General features: G+C 40.7%; 1 protein-coding gene across 1 annotated transcript in view; it reads left to right on the forward strand.

The window, feature by feature from the left end:
- The window catches only part of TAF4B (TATA-box binding protein associated factor 4b), a 79,520-nt gene that overhangs the window by 33,227 nt on the left and 29,365 nt on the right, over positions 1-16,928 (forward strand). Inside the window, exons 10-12 of the mRNA XM_075214409.1 lie at positions 5,054-5,223; positions 6,263-6,393; positions 8,635-8,760. Coding sequence (XP_075070510.1) covers positions 5,054-5,223; positions 6,263-6,393; positions 8,635-8,760 — 427 coding nt within the window. The remainder of the gene's footprint in view (positions 1-5,053; positions 5,224-6,262; positions 6,394-8,634; positions 8,761-16,928) is intronic.

The raw sequence follows: 16,928 nt of genomic DNA on the forward strand, positions 1-16,928 counted from the left end.
TTGTTTTGATCCAGTATGTTGAGCCCACACACAGTACAATGAATGATAATTTCAGCAAATTGACCAACCAGTGTGTAGAAAGCTGTACAGGAGACCTCTCACTTCATGCTGAGAAAAAGCACACTCCTGGTTCTCTTATCTGCCTTTACGATCTTTATATGTTGATATATTCAACTAGGTTTTATTATTTAATAATCTGTTTGTGACTATCCCCAAGGTTATGTCCTGGGACCTTGTCCTGTTGTATTTACACAATCCAGAGCGTATTACTTCAATTGACTTAAAATATAACCTGCAAGTAATACAAATCTGTCCACACTGGACCTCACCCTTCAGTTCACTTGTACATATCATTTCAATATGGATGGCAGAGAGAGTCCTCAAAATAACACTGTCCAAACTTAATTGCTTATCATAGCACTTAAGCAGTCTCCATCAAATCACTCCTCTATCAAGTCATTAGTAAAGTACACCATCCTGTTCCACATGGAAGTCTCTCATTTTTTCAACATATGCAAACATCAGATGTGCACCTTGACACTTATACTTCTAGAACTTAGCCAAAATAAATCCTGTTTATGTGTCTTTACTGGGAACATGCTCGCTCTGGATCTCATACTTTCCTGCTACTAGCTCACATGTAGAATTCCTCAAACAGCCTTTCAGCAATCATTCTTTGTGTTCTAGAACATGTTTTGCATTAGGATGTCCCTATGTTGCATTTGCCCTTCAACTCCAATATAAAGCTTAAGGCTATATGCATGCTTCTTATTAAATTAATTTCTTATTAAATTATTTATTGGATATTGTGAGCCTTTTAACACTTTGTCCTTGAGGGTAGTTCTTCTCCACAAGGTCAATACTACAGCGAGACTAATCTTCCTCTCTCACCGCTCTACTTCTGCCTCCGTTCTCTGTCGAGCACGCCACAGGCTCCCCCTACGACAAAGAATCCTCTCCAACCTCATCTCTATTCATACTCCCACTTGCCCTCTACGGTCAGTTAGCGACTGCCGCCTCACTCCCCATCTGGGTTTCTCGTCTCGCTCCCACATTCAGGACATCTCCTGGGCTGCCCCCCTTTTATGGAAAGACCTCCTTCATACTATCAGACTATCCCCATGCCTGTAAATCTTTAAAAGACCCCTCAAAACCCACCTGTTCAGGATCGCCTACCCTTCCTCCATCTAACCTCTCCCCTCCCCTAAAACCCATGTTATTATCCTTCCTCACTATCTTACTCCTCACGCTCTGTCTTCCTCACCTCTTTATTTCACCATCCTTTCAGATTTCTAGTCCCCTTACTACTCTAGTCCCCCCATTTTCCGCTCTCCATTTAGTTTTCTAGTCCCCTCACCCTGTCTCCCCCGATCCTTTAAGTCTGCCCCTTCCCATAGATTGTAAGCTCTTGCAAGCAGGGCTTTCTATCACCTGGATCAATGTAACTCCCTGGCGCTTGAAATGAAGGGGATAGTGAATGAATAACGGGAAGGGATAGACGGATGGCACCAGCCCGTCAGAAGTGAGGGTAAGTCCTCTATCATCCCAGCCTATCTTAGGCGTTCTGCATTGGAATCCAATGTCGGCTGACAAACCTAACGGAGAATTTATACGTAGGATTGACTTTGCCACATCTCTGATATTCAGTGGACTGCATTAGCCATATCAGAGAACGGTGGTTTTGTGGCTTGACAAGTTATAAGGATATTCACAATTGTCACGTTTACATATTATTAATTGTGTTGCTATCTCTGTCAATTAGTGAACTCTACCAGCCCTATCAGAGAACCGTGTTTCTGTGGCCAACATGGATTTTTCTTGCAACTAGCAATCTGTGCCTGCTTTCATGATATGCAATTATGCTAATTTACCTTGTTTATTTTAACCTATTATGTCAGTGTGATTCACGCTGAGGGTTGCCACCCACATATACTGCGTATTAATAAATCTGTATATTTATTTTCCATGTGATTTTTTGTTTAACCGCCCAGTAAGTGATAAATATATATACTTGATGGTGCCATCCGTCTATCCCTTCCCGTTATTCATTCACTATCCCCTTCATTTCAAGCGCCAGGGAGTTACATTAATCCAATCTTCCATTAGGGTTGAGCTATCCCTTTATCCCCCCACTCCCAGGTGGCCGCTTACCCACTGACACGATACAATTAGGAGCGCTGAACATCCATTTTTCACGTATTACTTTCTATCACCTGTTCTGGTCCTGGCAGTTGGGCCCTCAGTCCTGGACACAGGCCCACCTTGGTTTAAATCACTGGTCACCTCTCTTCCTTTCTTCTTCTAGTTCCCAGCGTTCTTTATTCACTCATACCTCTCTGCCCGATTGTCCATTTTAGTTGTTTGTTTATATTGCACTTTGTTTTGCTTTTCTTTTGATTCCCTGTATGCTACGTTTTTTTCTCTCCTATGCATGGACCCTTTGTGGCGCCATATAAATAAAAGATAATAAGGAGAAGTGTCTTCTTTGAGACCAAATTGGATAACTTGGTTTTATAATAGAGAATTTGGCCTATGGAAGTGGCGTTACTTATAGTACCTCGTTAGTGTTTAGCAATGCTTACACCCATGTTGCCTTTGTCCAATAGTGATCTGTATGAGAAACAAATTTAATAACAAAAATGATATCTTCTTGCATATATGTAGCTGTTAAGAGAATGGAACCTTAACATCTGTCCATATGTGAACATATATAACTTTATCATATAGAAGAATTAATACAATTTTTTTGATCCATACATGTGTAGTTGGTATTCAAAATATTGCCATAACTAATGGTAGTAAATTAAGTATACTGGACCACTTTGAGAAGTGCCCCAATCTGATGAAACATGATCTTGCAGATACTATATATATTTGGCAGAAAATGTTACATCAAGTTGTGTTTGAGGAATAATAACAGGGACTAACAGCTGTTGGCAAACAGACCTAAGTTTCTAAATGTATTTGGCCTTGTGGGGTTGCCAGCTGCATAGTAAAGATCTTTACACTGAAGATCTGTTGTGTGACTTACTGCCAAAAGCAAGAACCTGGGTTCTTCTGCATTGACTGAAACAAATCCTGCAGCATTGATCAGTCAGAATAAAGGGGGTAAACTGTGCAAAAGAAATACCTTATGGAAACTGATTGGAACTCTTGCATATGCCTGTAGGATTCTGTGCCCAAAATAAAACTACATCTGACATTTTGTAGCCATTAGTGAGCAACAAGGAATGTGCTTTATTTTTCTATTGTCTGGTCGGAATACATTTTAATTTACATAAACTGTTTTGTGTTTTTTTCATATATCAAAAACAGACATTTGTTTATTACATCTTTTATACATATTAATTAATAGTTAAAAAGTCTTTTTGTGGTAATGGCTATCATTCATCACTACTTCTTCCAATCCTTGTAGTTAATAATTTGGTAAACAAAAAATTACATTTTCTTATTTAAGAGCATATTTGTGTTAGACAATTTATTTTAAAAAAAGATGTTCCTCTTTTGCTAAATCACCCTTTTTTAATACCTATTATATTCCAAGGGTAAGAAATAGCTAGAGACAATGATGCCAAAATAATAGAACGCCACTCACTGTAACACTTTAAAATGAAGGGGGGCTAAAAAGTGTACAACGTCTATAAGAATTGGTGTGTGTATAAAATAAAATGTATTTTATAGCAATAAAAATAATAAAATCAATTTCTAACATTAATAATAATGCACCAGCATGTATAATTTGTTCAGAACTGTGAAGTTGCCAGAATCCTTATCATAAGACAGTTGCAAACAATACAGAAGTCTAATTGGGCAAACATGATACCTCTAGTTAGGAATAAACACAGTCCCATCAAAAGTTATCATCAATGTCTTCTAAAGCAGTTCAAGTGATAATCCAATATGTCATAAAGACAAATGGCAAGTCTCATTCTTAATGGCAAGAAATGGCTAGTCCCATTGTTAAAAGAGAGTCTTTAGAATACCATATCCAGATAGTAGATTATAAATTTAAGCTTATGTATAATTTGTTTGGTATCTCACCATTTCCAGACTTATTATGCAGGAGTTGTATATAACGGATTCAGTTTCATGAAAATAAAGGAATTAGATTCCCGTCAACTGTACTGGTTCTTTTGAAGAAAACTTGAACCTACTTAAAGTTTTAACCCTAGATTTAGCCCACACCCTAATCCAAATGTACCCCATAAATATAGTTGAAGCTTTAAAACTGTACTGAGGGTGTGTGTTCTGGCTACACATGAAGGCAGGTGTGTGTTATGAGTGCTCCTCTTCAGGGCTATCCTGGCTGTAAATTCTGTAACGGGGATTTGACAAAAAAATGCACATTACTCCCTTAATGGTATTTGACTTGAAAGAGGAGCCCAAGACATGAGGCAAACCAATATCACTGGTCTAGGGGAGAGTAGCTGAAACGGAGACTTGTGTAGCTTACTGGTGGGTGTAGTAACCCTCCCACTCTCCAACTGCAGAAACACACTGATGACAAAGAGAATGGGATGAAAATAAATATCCTTCATCTTATGGGCTTTCCAGAGTGCACAGTAGGCCAGAAAGCTTGCGTGCATCAGAGCTTGCAAGAGAGGTGTAGAGAACTCACAGGGCCTCTCTCAATCCCCCACCACCTGAAGCTCTCCTGGACATTTATTACAAAGATGCCAAATTAATGTGACAGACACTGTTCTCCTACTGGAAAGAAATAGACCATACACAACCTGAGTGCATGACTATTTTGAGTTCTCCCTGGACCTACAGAAGTAGAGGATGAGATTACCACCAGCTAATAAGTGGTATATATAACTTCAATTCTCCTGGCTTGTCCCAAAAAACAATGGGGTATTGCGTTTAACACTTAATGAAAAGTAAAGGAAAATGTATTACAAAAAATATTCTAGTTGATGTTTCGGATGACGGGTATTTGCAGAATATTAGTATTTTAGAATGTCCGTGTTCAGTTACTAGAACAATTACAAGCTAGCTTACAAATAGTTTGTAAAAAGCCTTGATAAATGTGATATGTTTTTCTGAATCACAGGGAGGAAGATGATATCAATGATGTTACTTCTATGGCTGGCGTTAACCTAAATGAAGAGAATGCTTGTATTTTAGCAACAAACTCAGAACTAGTTGGTGCTGTGATTCGGTCTTGTAAAGATGAACCCTTTCTACTTTCATCTGCTCTCCAAAGCAGAATCTTAGACATAGGTAAGTTGTAGTAAGGTAGGTGCTCATTACACTGTGGTTTTTATGCCATTTTTCTTTTTTTCTTTTCTTTCTCTTTTTTTTTTGCTTTCAAAGTCATATTTGTCTGCATTTACATATCTGCTATACTTGTTTGGTGTTCTGATTTTTTTTTTTTATGATATATTTTATTTAAATGATTATGTACATATTAAAATTAAAATGTGTTTAAAAAAAAGATGTTTTCTTTGTAACTGGCACTACGACGGGTGACTGGTTTTCCTTTGCTGTTTTTTGGGTAAATCGGTTGATTATTGTGTATTAATGCAGATGTAATTTTACGTATTTTGATTTGTTTTTAATATGCATTTACGTTTTATAATTTACATTGTTTTTGCCTTTTTTTAATTTGTTTTCCTCACTGCTGTCTTATTTTACTTATGGGGCTAGCTTTACATGGGCAAAATCGAGTTGTTTGATACAGTCACCAAACAACTGAATGTATAGCCAGTTAATCCTCCCAAATGGGGAGATCATACTGCTCAGGTTTACTTGAATGACCATAAACAATACAGTCAATTCTGATTAGTCTGTTTTTCGGGACTAGGAAGGGCAGTTAACACACAGTGATGAGCATCATCGAATAGGAATGCTGTGTCAAGTTTTACTGGACACATTTATATTATGTACAATATATGTTGCATAATCATATATTTTTCCGTTTCTGAATAATATATAAGCTACCTGCATTAAGACTTGTTTTTCTCCTATAATGGATTTGAATTTGTCTACTTAATATTGGTGTCCTAACACTGACCTTGCAAGCAGATATATTCTGAAGGCCAAGTGAAACATTGCCTACACTTTCCAGAGCTCCAGGCTAAGTTTTATTAATGCAGTGTCTAATATCTTTGAAGTTGAGAGTGTAGCAGGAAAATCATAATCTACAAGCCTCTATTCTTAATGGGTATGACTTCTGGAGGGAACAGAATACCTGCTGTGCTAATTATTTCAATTATCAGCTCCCACTAAAACATGTAATGGATTTTCTCTGCTTCCATAGGTAAAAGGCATGACATTAAGGAACTTAATTCTGATGTTATGAACTTGGTCTCCCATGCGACACAGGAGAGATTACGAGGGCTTATTGAAAAATTGACAGTGGCAGCGCAGCACAGATCCACAAACTACAAGGTAAGTGAAACAGGTATACTGAATACTAAGCAATGCCCTTTTCTTCTGCCCCCGGATGAGGCGTATTTATTTATTTCAACTGACTCTGTATTTTAACTACTTGAACTACTTGCACACAAAAAATTGCTATATGCTTTCTAGAGTATCATTAAATGTGGAATAGCACTATTACATGTAAATGAAAATCCCATTCAAAATGAAAAATGTAGTTGTGGATGGTACTGGATAATCGTAAAAAAATATATATAATTAAAAAAGAGAATATAATGTGGCCAAAAGTATGTGGACACCAATTGTAATTGGTGTGTTTGGCCATTTCACTCACACCCATTGCTAACAAATGCATATAATCAAGCATACATCTATGCAATCTCCTTAGTAAGACATAAGCAGTAGAATGGATATCAAATAGCTTTGTGACTTTTTAACATGGCACTATCATCGGATGATTATTGTGAAGAGGAAACGTCTAAGAGCAGCAATAGCTCAGCCGCAAAGCGGTAGCCACACAAGCTCACAGAATGGACTTGTAAGGGGCTGAAGCATACTTTTTTGGTTAGGAAGCAGAGAGAGGTTTTAACTGGAATATTATCAAGATCTTGTAGATGGACTTGGAAGAAAGGTGACCATATTTGAAGATGACACAAAGCTTTGTGAGTTTATTGGTACAAAGCAGGACTAATGCTGTATTTCCAAAATACAAATTACAGGCGCTAAAAGACTATCTATCTCTTGGAATTAGACCACTATTTATCTGCAGCTCCCTCCCGGCAATCTGCTGAAATTGTCGCATACAAACAAAATAATGGGGAAGCGCTGATAAAATTAGCACAAATACATTTGAAACCATTTCAAATCAATACTGAAAAAAAAAAAAATATATAAAATATATGGTGAATATATTTATACCAATAAGTCCCGGAACTTAGTCAATTCTTATTGAATATAAACAGGCATGCATATGATTGAACTAGTGCTACCACATCAAGATGTTAACCCACAGTTGTAGATAATTCAATTGATCCTCATAATAACGATGTATATGAAAGAGGGTTATGTTCCATAACCGTAATCTTCAACAGTCCTGTTGGATCTGTGTCAGTGTTATTCCTCAGTCCAGGAAATAGGACTAATGTGCATCCGAACCAAGATTGATATCTATTAGTGGATAAGATCCCCAAAACAACGTCTCAATCTTTTAAGGAGACTCCTGCATGATATCGCCCGTTGGAATGGCCATTCAATCCAGATAATAAGTTAGAATTGTGTCACATATAGCAGCTTATATTATTCTAGCAGCCGACGTGGTTCCGGAAATGTCACCCGACGCGTTTCTTTGTCCTGGTTGACGGTTTCATCAGCACTAGTTCAATCATATGCATGCCTGTTTATATTCAGTCCGGATTGACTAAGTTCTGGGATTTATTGGTATAAATATATTTACCATATATTTTTATTTTTCTATCGGTATCCATTTCAAATGGTTTCAAATGTATTTGAATAAATAATGTGCTAATTTTATCAGCACTTTCCCATTATTTTTATTAATGCTGTATTTGCCATAACAATGGTTGCTAAATAAAACTGTGTGGTTGAATGATAATGACTTTTTCACATATATTCAATTGCACTGTGCATGTTGTAGACTTTTAACTGAAATTGTATTCCATGCATCTCCATGGCTATACGAAGACCTCATTTGAGCCATATGTCAGTGCACCTCTCCTGATAATGGAGTTTGTATGTTCTCCTTGTATTCTCTTGGGGGGATTTTTGTGGGTTTTCCGGTTTTAACCCATTGTTCATAAATAAATTTCTAGATTTGTATGGCCATTGTATAATTTCCATTGGGGTGGTTATTCATCGATTAGATGTATAACGGATGATGATAATTTGACTGATCCAGAAGCTTGATGCATTTCATGTGCACTGAGCATTTGTTTAGTGTGATGAAAAAACACTTGATCCATAGAATGTTTAAGCACTGAAGTGTGAACAAGCCCTAACATATACAGATCAAACTTACAGAACAATGGTAGATAAATCTACAAGTCGTATATCACCGACAGCAACAAAGTAACGAAAAATCCCCACTGCCAGGAATTTCAACATCACTGGGCAGCAAAAAACACTCAGTGTGGAAAGGAAGTTTGGGAAATAGTCAATTTTTATACTTCGTTATATGTTGAATTTTTGTGATTTACACAACCAGATTAATAGTGATTGATGTTTTGCTTTCAGCGAAGTGATCGATTCTTCCAGTCTACTGATGTTCGAGCACAGCTTAAGTTTCTTGAACAAATTGAACACTTGGAGAAACAGCGCAAAAACGAAGAAGAGCGAGAAATGCTTCTTCGAGCAGCTAAGGTAAGCAAATTGTTTCTCTGGAATTCCTGCTTAGAGGTCCTGCAATGTGTTTTGGAAATTTGAGCTGCAAGTGCTTAGTTTCCACATTTTTTTTTCTACTTTTGTTGTGACAATTGATTATTTGTATTCATTGCAGTGATGTGTTTGAGCAATGTATTGTTCCTGAATATTTGTGCCCACAGTGCTGCTTCTAGTACTATTTTTTTTTTTTATTGAAGGCTAGTGGGTTGCTAAAAGTTTTTCTTACTGTGCAAGTGAGTTCCATTTGTATATTATATAGAGCATAAATGGAACTCGTCCACAACACCAACATCATTTGTTAGAACGGTGTTAAAATCAATTAATATGTACCTGTTGTTGCCACAAAAATGACACAACTAGCTGGTAATCAGAAAAGGTAATTTCTTTATACCTTTTATATCCACCCAAAATATATTGTGGTATCCTTCATTTTAGATTGCAAGAAGGCTGCTGTATCTGTCTTCCCATGCATTTTCCTAAGACAATTCTTTGTTTTTGCCATTGTAAATGTATAACATTGAATAATTATATCCCAGGAATCAGTGATCGATATATGTTAGTAGAGGAGAAGGGGGGTGATGGGGAGGGAAGAAGCTGGAAACCGACTGGCAGCGACCAGTTTTGGAACGTGTTTGGTGGCACATCCTGTGTGTCGGGGTGCAAAGTGTGCTGTGGGTCTTTGCCGGAGAGTGCGAGGTCTAAGGAGGTGATTGTGTTAGTGGGGGGATGTAGCCGAGGAGGGCCAGACACTATTGGAAGTGAACTATGGAGCTACAAAATGTAGGAATAGTTTTGTGTGAAGAAAGCAAGAGGGTGGTTGGAGGAAAGAGGAGGAAGCTGATGTGAAAAATCAATTGTAAAAGACAGGTGATGCACCCATGAAATGTAAGTGTTTTTAAGAATTATTGAGAGTTAACTGTTCATAACTAGAACATATAACAAACAGTAGTAAGGAGAAGTATTTAACAATAACATTCTAAAAATAAATCTATTAAACTTCATTCAAGAATTCAAATTGTACAAATAAACAATATTTAGGGAAGTGAATGGAAAGATGGAGGAGCCAGTGGAGCGATGAGGAGAAAGAAAGAGGGTGAGTGGGGAAGGGAGGGTGAGAAAAAGGTGTGGGAGGAGATAAAGCACCAACATTTTTGGAGCGACCAATCCTAAGCATCTCCCCTCCAGACCCGGAAAGTGTTAGAGAGCCGCTGTCGTGAAAGCACTCATGCACACCATAGAGGACCAGGAAGAGAGAGGGGCACAGAGCCAATCACCAGTGTAGTCGGTCAACAAGAAAAGTAAATATGTGAGATCTGAATCAGTATCCATTCTGAAGTAATGAAATTCCATGGTACCTGAAAGAGAGGGGGAAAAAAAGCGAGGAAAAAGAAACGGATAGATAAATAGATTTGTATCTATTAAATAAACGTGTAGGCCGCATATGTCGTTTCGTGCACTTCATCACAGGCTGATCCCATGGTGAAGTTAACCATTCAGGCAAAGGTGGTTTCCTAGATGAAGAGGCAGTCACCGATGGTGCACTGACAGGAGTCAGTGTTATTTTAATGTCTTTGAGAGCTGACAGGCTACCTTCAGGAATTCTCAGTGGTATCAAATCTAATGATTCCGCAATGCATATTAATCTCATTTCTTTGCTTTTGTAGAGTGGAAGGTGCGATGTCTTGGTAGATTTGCAGATTGTGCCCTGCTTAAGGAATGACTAGAGCATTATGAATTGATGCCAGGAGTTGCTCATTTACCCTGAAGTAGTGGAAGTGCACAATTACGTCTCTGAGGTTGATCAGATGGTAGTTTTGCACTGAATGCATAGTGAGCTCGGTCAAGTTGGGAACTCTGAGACGGATGTCCAGGAGACAATGATGGAATAAACCTTCTAAGTAGCAATGGAGTCTGCGTCAACAGATTCAGGGATTTTTTTTGAATCGAGATTGTTTTGTTTTGTGCGTTTCTTGCTTCAAGGTGTTCATAGAGTCAAGTTCTGTGCGGACAGCCGAAAGCTCATGGTCAACAGAGTTCTGAAAGTTACATATGTAATTTACTATGTTTTCAAGTAAATCTGTGCGAGAGCCAATAGATGTTATTTCAGTCTTGGGGTCTTGTATTATAGCTCTCATTTTCAACTGCATTGTGGTTTGGAAGAGCTTTATGAGCTCAGAAATGAAGCATATGACGCCTGGAGTAGATGGTTATATAGCCTCAGCCAGTTAAATGCTCTGTGATTGGTTAGCGTGTGTTCCTGTTAAATCAAGTCAGACTATTCTCTGGTGCCTTAGCAACAGGTTGAATTAGTTGGTGTTGTGATAAAGCATTATTGTGTCTAACCTGACTTCTTTATTCCACTTATTTGCTTATTATCCTGACTCTGGCATTTTTCATATCTCTGAATTCTGCCTGTCCTGACCCTGAACTCTATATGATCTATAGGCACCACAATTTCTGTCTCCTATCTCTCCTATCTCTTTTATCATCAGCTGCTGTGAAGTGAGAACTCCCTTTATGATTTTTATTGTGTAGAAAGGTGAATCTGTGTTTCAAAGAGTGTAACAAACAGAATGATTGTAGATACTGAGAACCGAGCCGATAGTTTTTCCTCCCCCTCATACCTCATCCCCTTTCGACCTCTCCATCACTGTCGACAACTCCTCTATCTCCTCTGTCCCCCAACTTCGCTGCCTTGGTGTCATCCTCGACTCTTCTCTCTCCTTTGGCCCCCACATTCTCTCTCTTGCTAAATCCTGCCGCTTCCAGCTGCGTAACATCGCTCGCATCCGGCCCTTCCTCTCCCAAGATGCCACCAAATGCCTTATCCACTCTCTGATCATCTCCCGCTTGGACTACTGCAACCTCCTCCTTACTGGCCTCCCCCTCTCTCATCTCGCTCCCCTTTGATCTGTACTTAACGCAGCCGCTAGGCTTATCTTCCTTTCTCGACGCTCCTCTTCTGTCTCCCCACTCTACCAATCCCTCCACTGGCTCCCCTTCCCCTACAGAATTCTGTTTAAGCTCCTCACTTTTACATACAAGGCCCTCGCCAACGCCACTGCACCCTACATCTCCACACTCCTATCTATTCATGCTTCATCCCGTCCTCTCCGATCTGCCAATGACTGTCGCCTATCTTCACCCCTCATCACCTCCTCCCACGCGCGTATCCAAGACTTCGCCCGCGCTGCCCCCCTCCACTGGAACAAGCTCCCTCCCTCCATCAGGACTTCCCCCTAACCTGTCGAGTTTCAAACGGGCTTTAAAAACCCACCTTTTTCTTAAAGCCTTCCAGTCTCCTACTTAACTACCTACCTTATCCTCTGCCTCTCCCCCTTCTTTTCCCTTCCCTGCCTCCATCCCTCTACTCTCCCTCTCTCCCCTGCGTTTCTCCGTCTGTCCACCCCTCCCCTTAGATTGTACGCGCCTCTGAGCAGCGCCATCTCTCCTCCTGTTTCCACCACTTCTAACTCTGCTCTCCAGCTACTTACCCCTCCTCCTCGAGGGCCCTCCTCCCCTTTCTGGGGGTCTCCCTGTCTTCCGCGCCCTCCTTTTGGGCCCCGTCATTTGCGGATACTCCCCCCGCCCTCACTAGCTGTGCATTGAGCTTACTGAATTACTGTGCTTTATGTTTACTGTACTGTGCTGTCTCACCTTGTATTGTAATTCGTTTTTGTCCCTGTACGGCGCCTCAGACACCTAGTGGGGCCCTATAAATAAAAATTAATAATAATAACTGAAGATGGCTGCCAGGCACTTCTGAATGGCAAGTGGATGGCAGTGATGTGACTTCCACCAAACACACACAACATACATCTACATACTCCATTTTTTAGAACAAAGTAACAATCAATAGGTGTGTGGGTGCAAGACAGTGTGACAGGTGTTGGATGTGAGAACAGTGCGCAAGTGAATATACACATGAACTGGTAATACCGAAAGTTACATAACAAAGTCCTGGAATTTAGTATTAGGCCTGGAGATTCTACCAGACCTTGTGATGAACAAAGGAGGTAGTGATGTGACTATTGGTCAGGGGTATAGGACTGTCTTGCACTGCAATAGATGCTTCTTCAGAGGATCCATAGTCCATAATGATAGGTGTTCTGACGCCCTCAAGCGGTATTCCGTGGAGTGTGGGTGCTGGCTCACGCCCCCCTAAGAGGGGGCGTCTGTTGCGCTCATACAAAGCATCGTCAGATTGCACCGCTAAACTGTTGAGCCTGTTGGAGGATCCTTGCACAGGCCTAACTCTTTAAAACCCGACTGGGGTCTGGATGCAGATGGTCTGCCCCGGGGACATCTGTCTCAGTTGATGAGAGGTTTTGTCGTGATTGGCTTTGAGCCTTAACCTGGACTTCTCCAGAGCACTCTGCACATTGGTCTCAATGGTTGGTGTAAGCTTGGCTTTGATTGGGTCTGGAGAGAAGGTGTTGAGAAGCAGAAGGGAGCTCATACCTTGGGGTATTTCTCAAATTAAGGAGCGCCATGAATACGTCTGATCCATCTCTGTAGCATTTGTCTAACAGGTGCTTTGCAGAACATTCTGCCCTTTCTGCTAGTCCATTAGATTGTGGATAGCGAGGACTGCTAGAGACATGTGAGATGTCCCATTCATTGGTGAAGGACGGGAACTCACCATTCATGAATTGCATGGCGTTGTCAGTGAGCAACTTGAGTGGTATGCCATGGATAGAGAAGTGTCTTCATTTTGCTAGTGACTGTAGCACTCATCAGTTTAGGAGGATAGTCTATCTCAAACCAACCGGAATATGAGTCCACTAACACAAAGTGCTGTTTTACCCTCCACACAAAAAGATCTGCAGCAACGATGGACCAAGTGAGGTCAGTTACCTCATGGAGAAAGAGCGTTACTTTGGCATGATGAGGCTGTAGAGTATTGCAGGGGGGCACAAGCAGAGACTACACACTCAATGTCAGCAGCCATAGAGGGCCAATACAATACATCCTTAGCCTGTCGCAAAGTGGCCTCCCGCCCAAGGTACCCCTGCTGGGCATAAAATCCTTGGAGAGCAAGTGGGATTACAAACCGCGTACCATGCAAGAGGATGCCCTCTGAGATAGTTAACTCGTCCCAGAAAGCAAAGAATGACTTGAGGTCACAAGGCAATTCCCTGGAGGAAGATGGCCAACCATGCAGAACGACATGCGACAACCAGCAAAGGTCATCCTGAGTGTAACATCACTCAGCTCTTCCATGTGCCGGGAGGAGAGGACATCAAACTCCACAACATCCATGTTATCGTCAGCATCAGGGACACCTGAGTCTGGAAGGTGAGCACGTGATAAAACAGTCCTTTCCACACTTGTACACCACATCGAGATGTTACCTTTGGAGCTGGAAAATGAACCGTTAGATACAGTGTGCATAGGTTTGCGGAGATTAGTGATCAGTGGGTTGGTGATCTGTTTCAACCACCACTGGACGTCCATAGATGAACTCATGGAACTTTTGACAGGCAAAGACAAGGGCAAGCAGTTCCTTTTCAATCTGAGTGTATCGTTACTCAGTGCCCGCAAAACTGATGGGTTTGTTGCACTGTAAAAAGACAGCACCAAGTCCATGCTGGGAAGCATCAGGAGATGACCACAGGAACATGTACATCAAAGAACTGGAGCACTGGGCTAGAAGTGATCATAACCTTAAGGAGAGCAATAGCATCAGCATGATATTCCAATCAACCATTCAATGTCATTGTGTAAAAGCTGGCGGAGCAGAGCTGTGAAGTCACTGTAGTGTGGCAGAAATTTTGAAAAGTAATTTGTCATACCTAGAAATAGCTAAAAACTCAGATTGTCTGTGGGGTTGGACATTTGCTGGATGGCCCATGTCATGGCTGGATCCAGCTTGACACCCTCTGAGGTTACAAGGTGGTACCTCAGTAACTCTGAAACGACACTTGTCGGGGTTTAACCCCATGTTGATTTCATGAATCCTGTGGAGGACCTTATGAAGGCGCATGTCCTGTTCCTCCATAGTGCGACTCCACACAAGGATGTCATCGATGATAATTTCACCAGGGTATCCCACAAAGAGGTGTTCCATGCTGTGTTGGAACACTTCACCGCCAGTACAGATGCCATAGGGCATTCGGAGGAATGCATGTCTGCCCAGAGGTGTCATAAATGTAGTGAGTAAGGATGACTACTTGTCCAATGTGATCTGCCAGAACCCGCACTTGGCATCCAGAGTGGTGAATATCTTTGCATTTGGCATGTCGGCAGTGACTTACTCCACAGTTCTGAGGGGGTGATGCGGTCTTATCAGAGCTTTATTCAGATGCACAGGGTCAATGCACATGTGTACTGAACCATCCTTTTTAACTGCAGCAACCATGGACGACACCCACGGGGTGGAAATGACACCTAATGCTGTAATACAAATTATTTCCACTATCGCCTTATCTTTCATAGCACACACTGTAGGAGGAACAGTCTCATCAAGATGCGTGTGATGTGTGACGGAGTTTTCAAATGGTCTCGCAATCGCACAGATTAGCAAAGTCTCTTAATTCTGGAATATCCTGTTGCTGCATGTCAGCACTTAACGTTATTAACCCCAGTTTTATACTGTCCGACAGACCTAGCAAAGGTTTGACATTACTATCCCACAATATGAAACTGCAATGGGACACCTGTGGACTGAAACATGGCCATACCCACAGTCTTGATTATCTGGCCACTGTAGGCAATTAGATTCACTGTATGAGAACAGTCATTAGGTGTCTGGGGATTTGTGTCAGGAGGAGTTTGTGACATAACATTGCATTTGACGCCAGTGTCAATTTTAATTTTGATGGCGTTCTCTGTCTCCTTATCAACTATGGTAGTAAATATTTCACCCTTTTCAGCCCTGAGATCAACACTCTTAAAGTGAAAGCCGGTGTCAGGATGTTTTCTGGCGGTGTATCTACAGTATGGACTTGGTGCGGCTTGGACCTGCACCAGCGAGCAAAGTGATTTTGTTTACCACAGGCATTGCAGCGTCTATTGAAAGAAGGACATTTGTGACGTTCATAGGAATGGCGACTGCCACAATTCACACAGCGTGTTTGTTGCTGCTCATGTTGCCGGAGATCACATATATCGGCTTTATCTACAGCTTCAGCACCAGCTAAATTGAGCAGGCTGTATGCTTGTACCTTTTATTGATTTGTCTGAGAGTTCAGCACAGCAGTATATACGCCATTCCTTCTTGAATTTGAGCCATGCGTCCACGATGGCGTTATCAAAAACAAGTGGATCTATGTGTGGAAGACCTTGTGCTATCGCAGCCAACCTTCTGACACCATGTAGAACTGTCTGAGTTCAAATCAAGAAGAAGAGTCTGGAGAACTGTGAAAACATGTCTTTACTGTGTGGTGTATACAGAGAACTGAGAATGGCTGCCAGGTATTTCCTGACAGCCAGCACTTCCTGAATGGCAAGGGGATGGCAGTGATGTCACTACCACCAAACACACACAGCATACATCTACAATGATTACATCTAAAAATCTGCATAAGTTGTTTGACTTCAAGTTTACAACAACCCTTTCTTTCACTGAAGAACCCATACAAATGTTATTACTGAATGATAATATTCAATCTTCTCTGGAATTCATCTGAAAGCACAGATCTTTTCATGTCAATTGTCATTTTCTAAGATTTTTGATAGCACATTTTAATAGCATCCTACATTTACCATGTTTATATAACACACGTGTCCTACACTAGAAGTCTTGGTTAGTGTTTCTTTAGAGAAAACTTGTAGCACAAGTATACACAATACAGCTATACGTGTTGTGTGCTTTCCAGTGCAGAATTTTCTTGTGCAGCTCCAAGAGTTACTTGCTTTCACACAGCCTGCAATAATAAAGAAATCTGAACCAGTCTGCTATATGGGCAATACTTCACTTTTGCACCTGTGGTTTGGATAAAGAATAAGTAGCGCTAAGATGCTCCCTACCTCCCATACCACAGCACTGTACATTATCACAGAATCTATCTAGCAGACATCTACTTAGAAAGGGGTTAAACTCATTCAGGTTGGCACGATTATTCCCACCCATCCGCCAACATCAGATTTCTGACATTTATTTTATACGAAATTCAATAGAATAGAAACTTTATACACATAAGTTA

This window comes from Mixophyes fleayi, chromosome 5, assembly GCF_038048845.1.
Source record: "Mixophyes fleayi isolate aMixFle1 chromosome 5, aMixFle1.hap1, whole genome shotgun sequence".
In the NCBI taxonomy this organism is placed as follows: Eukaryota; Metazoa; Chordata; class Amphibia; order Anura; family Limnodynastidae; genus Mixophyes; species Mixophyes fleayi.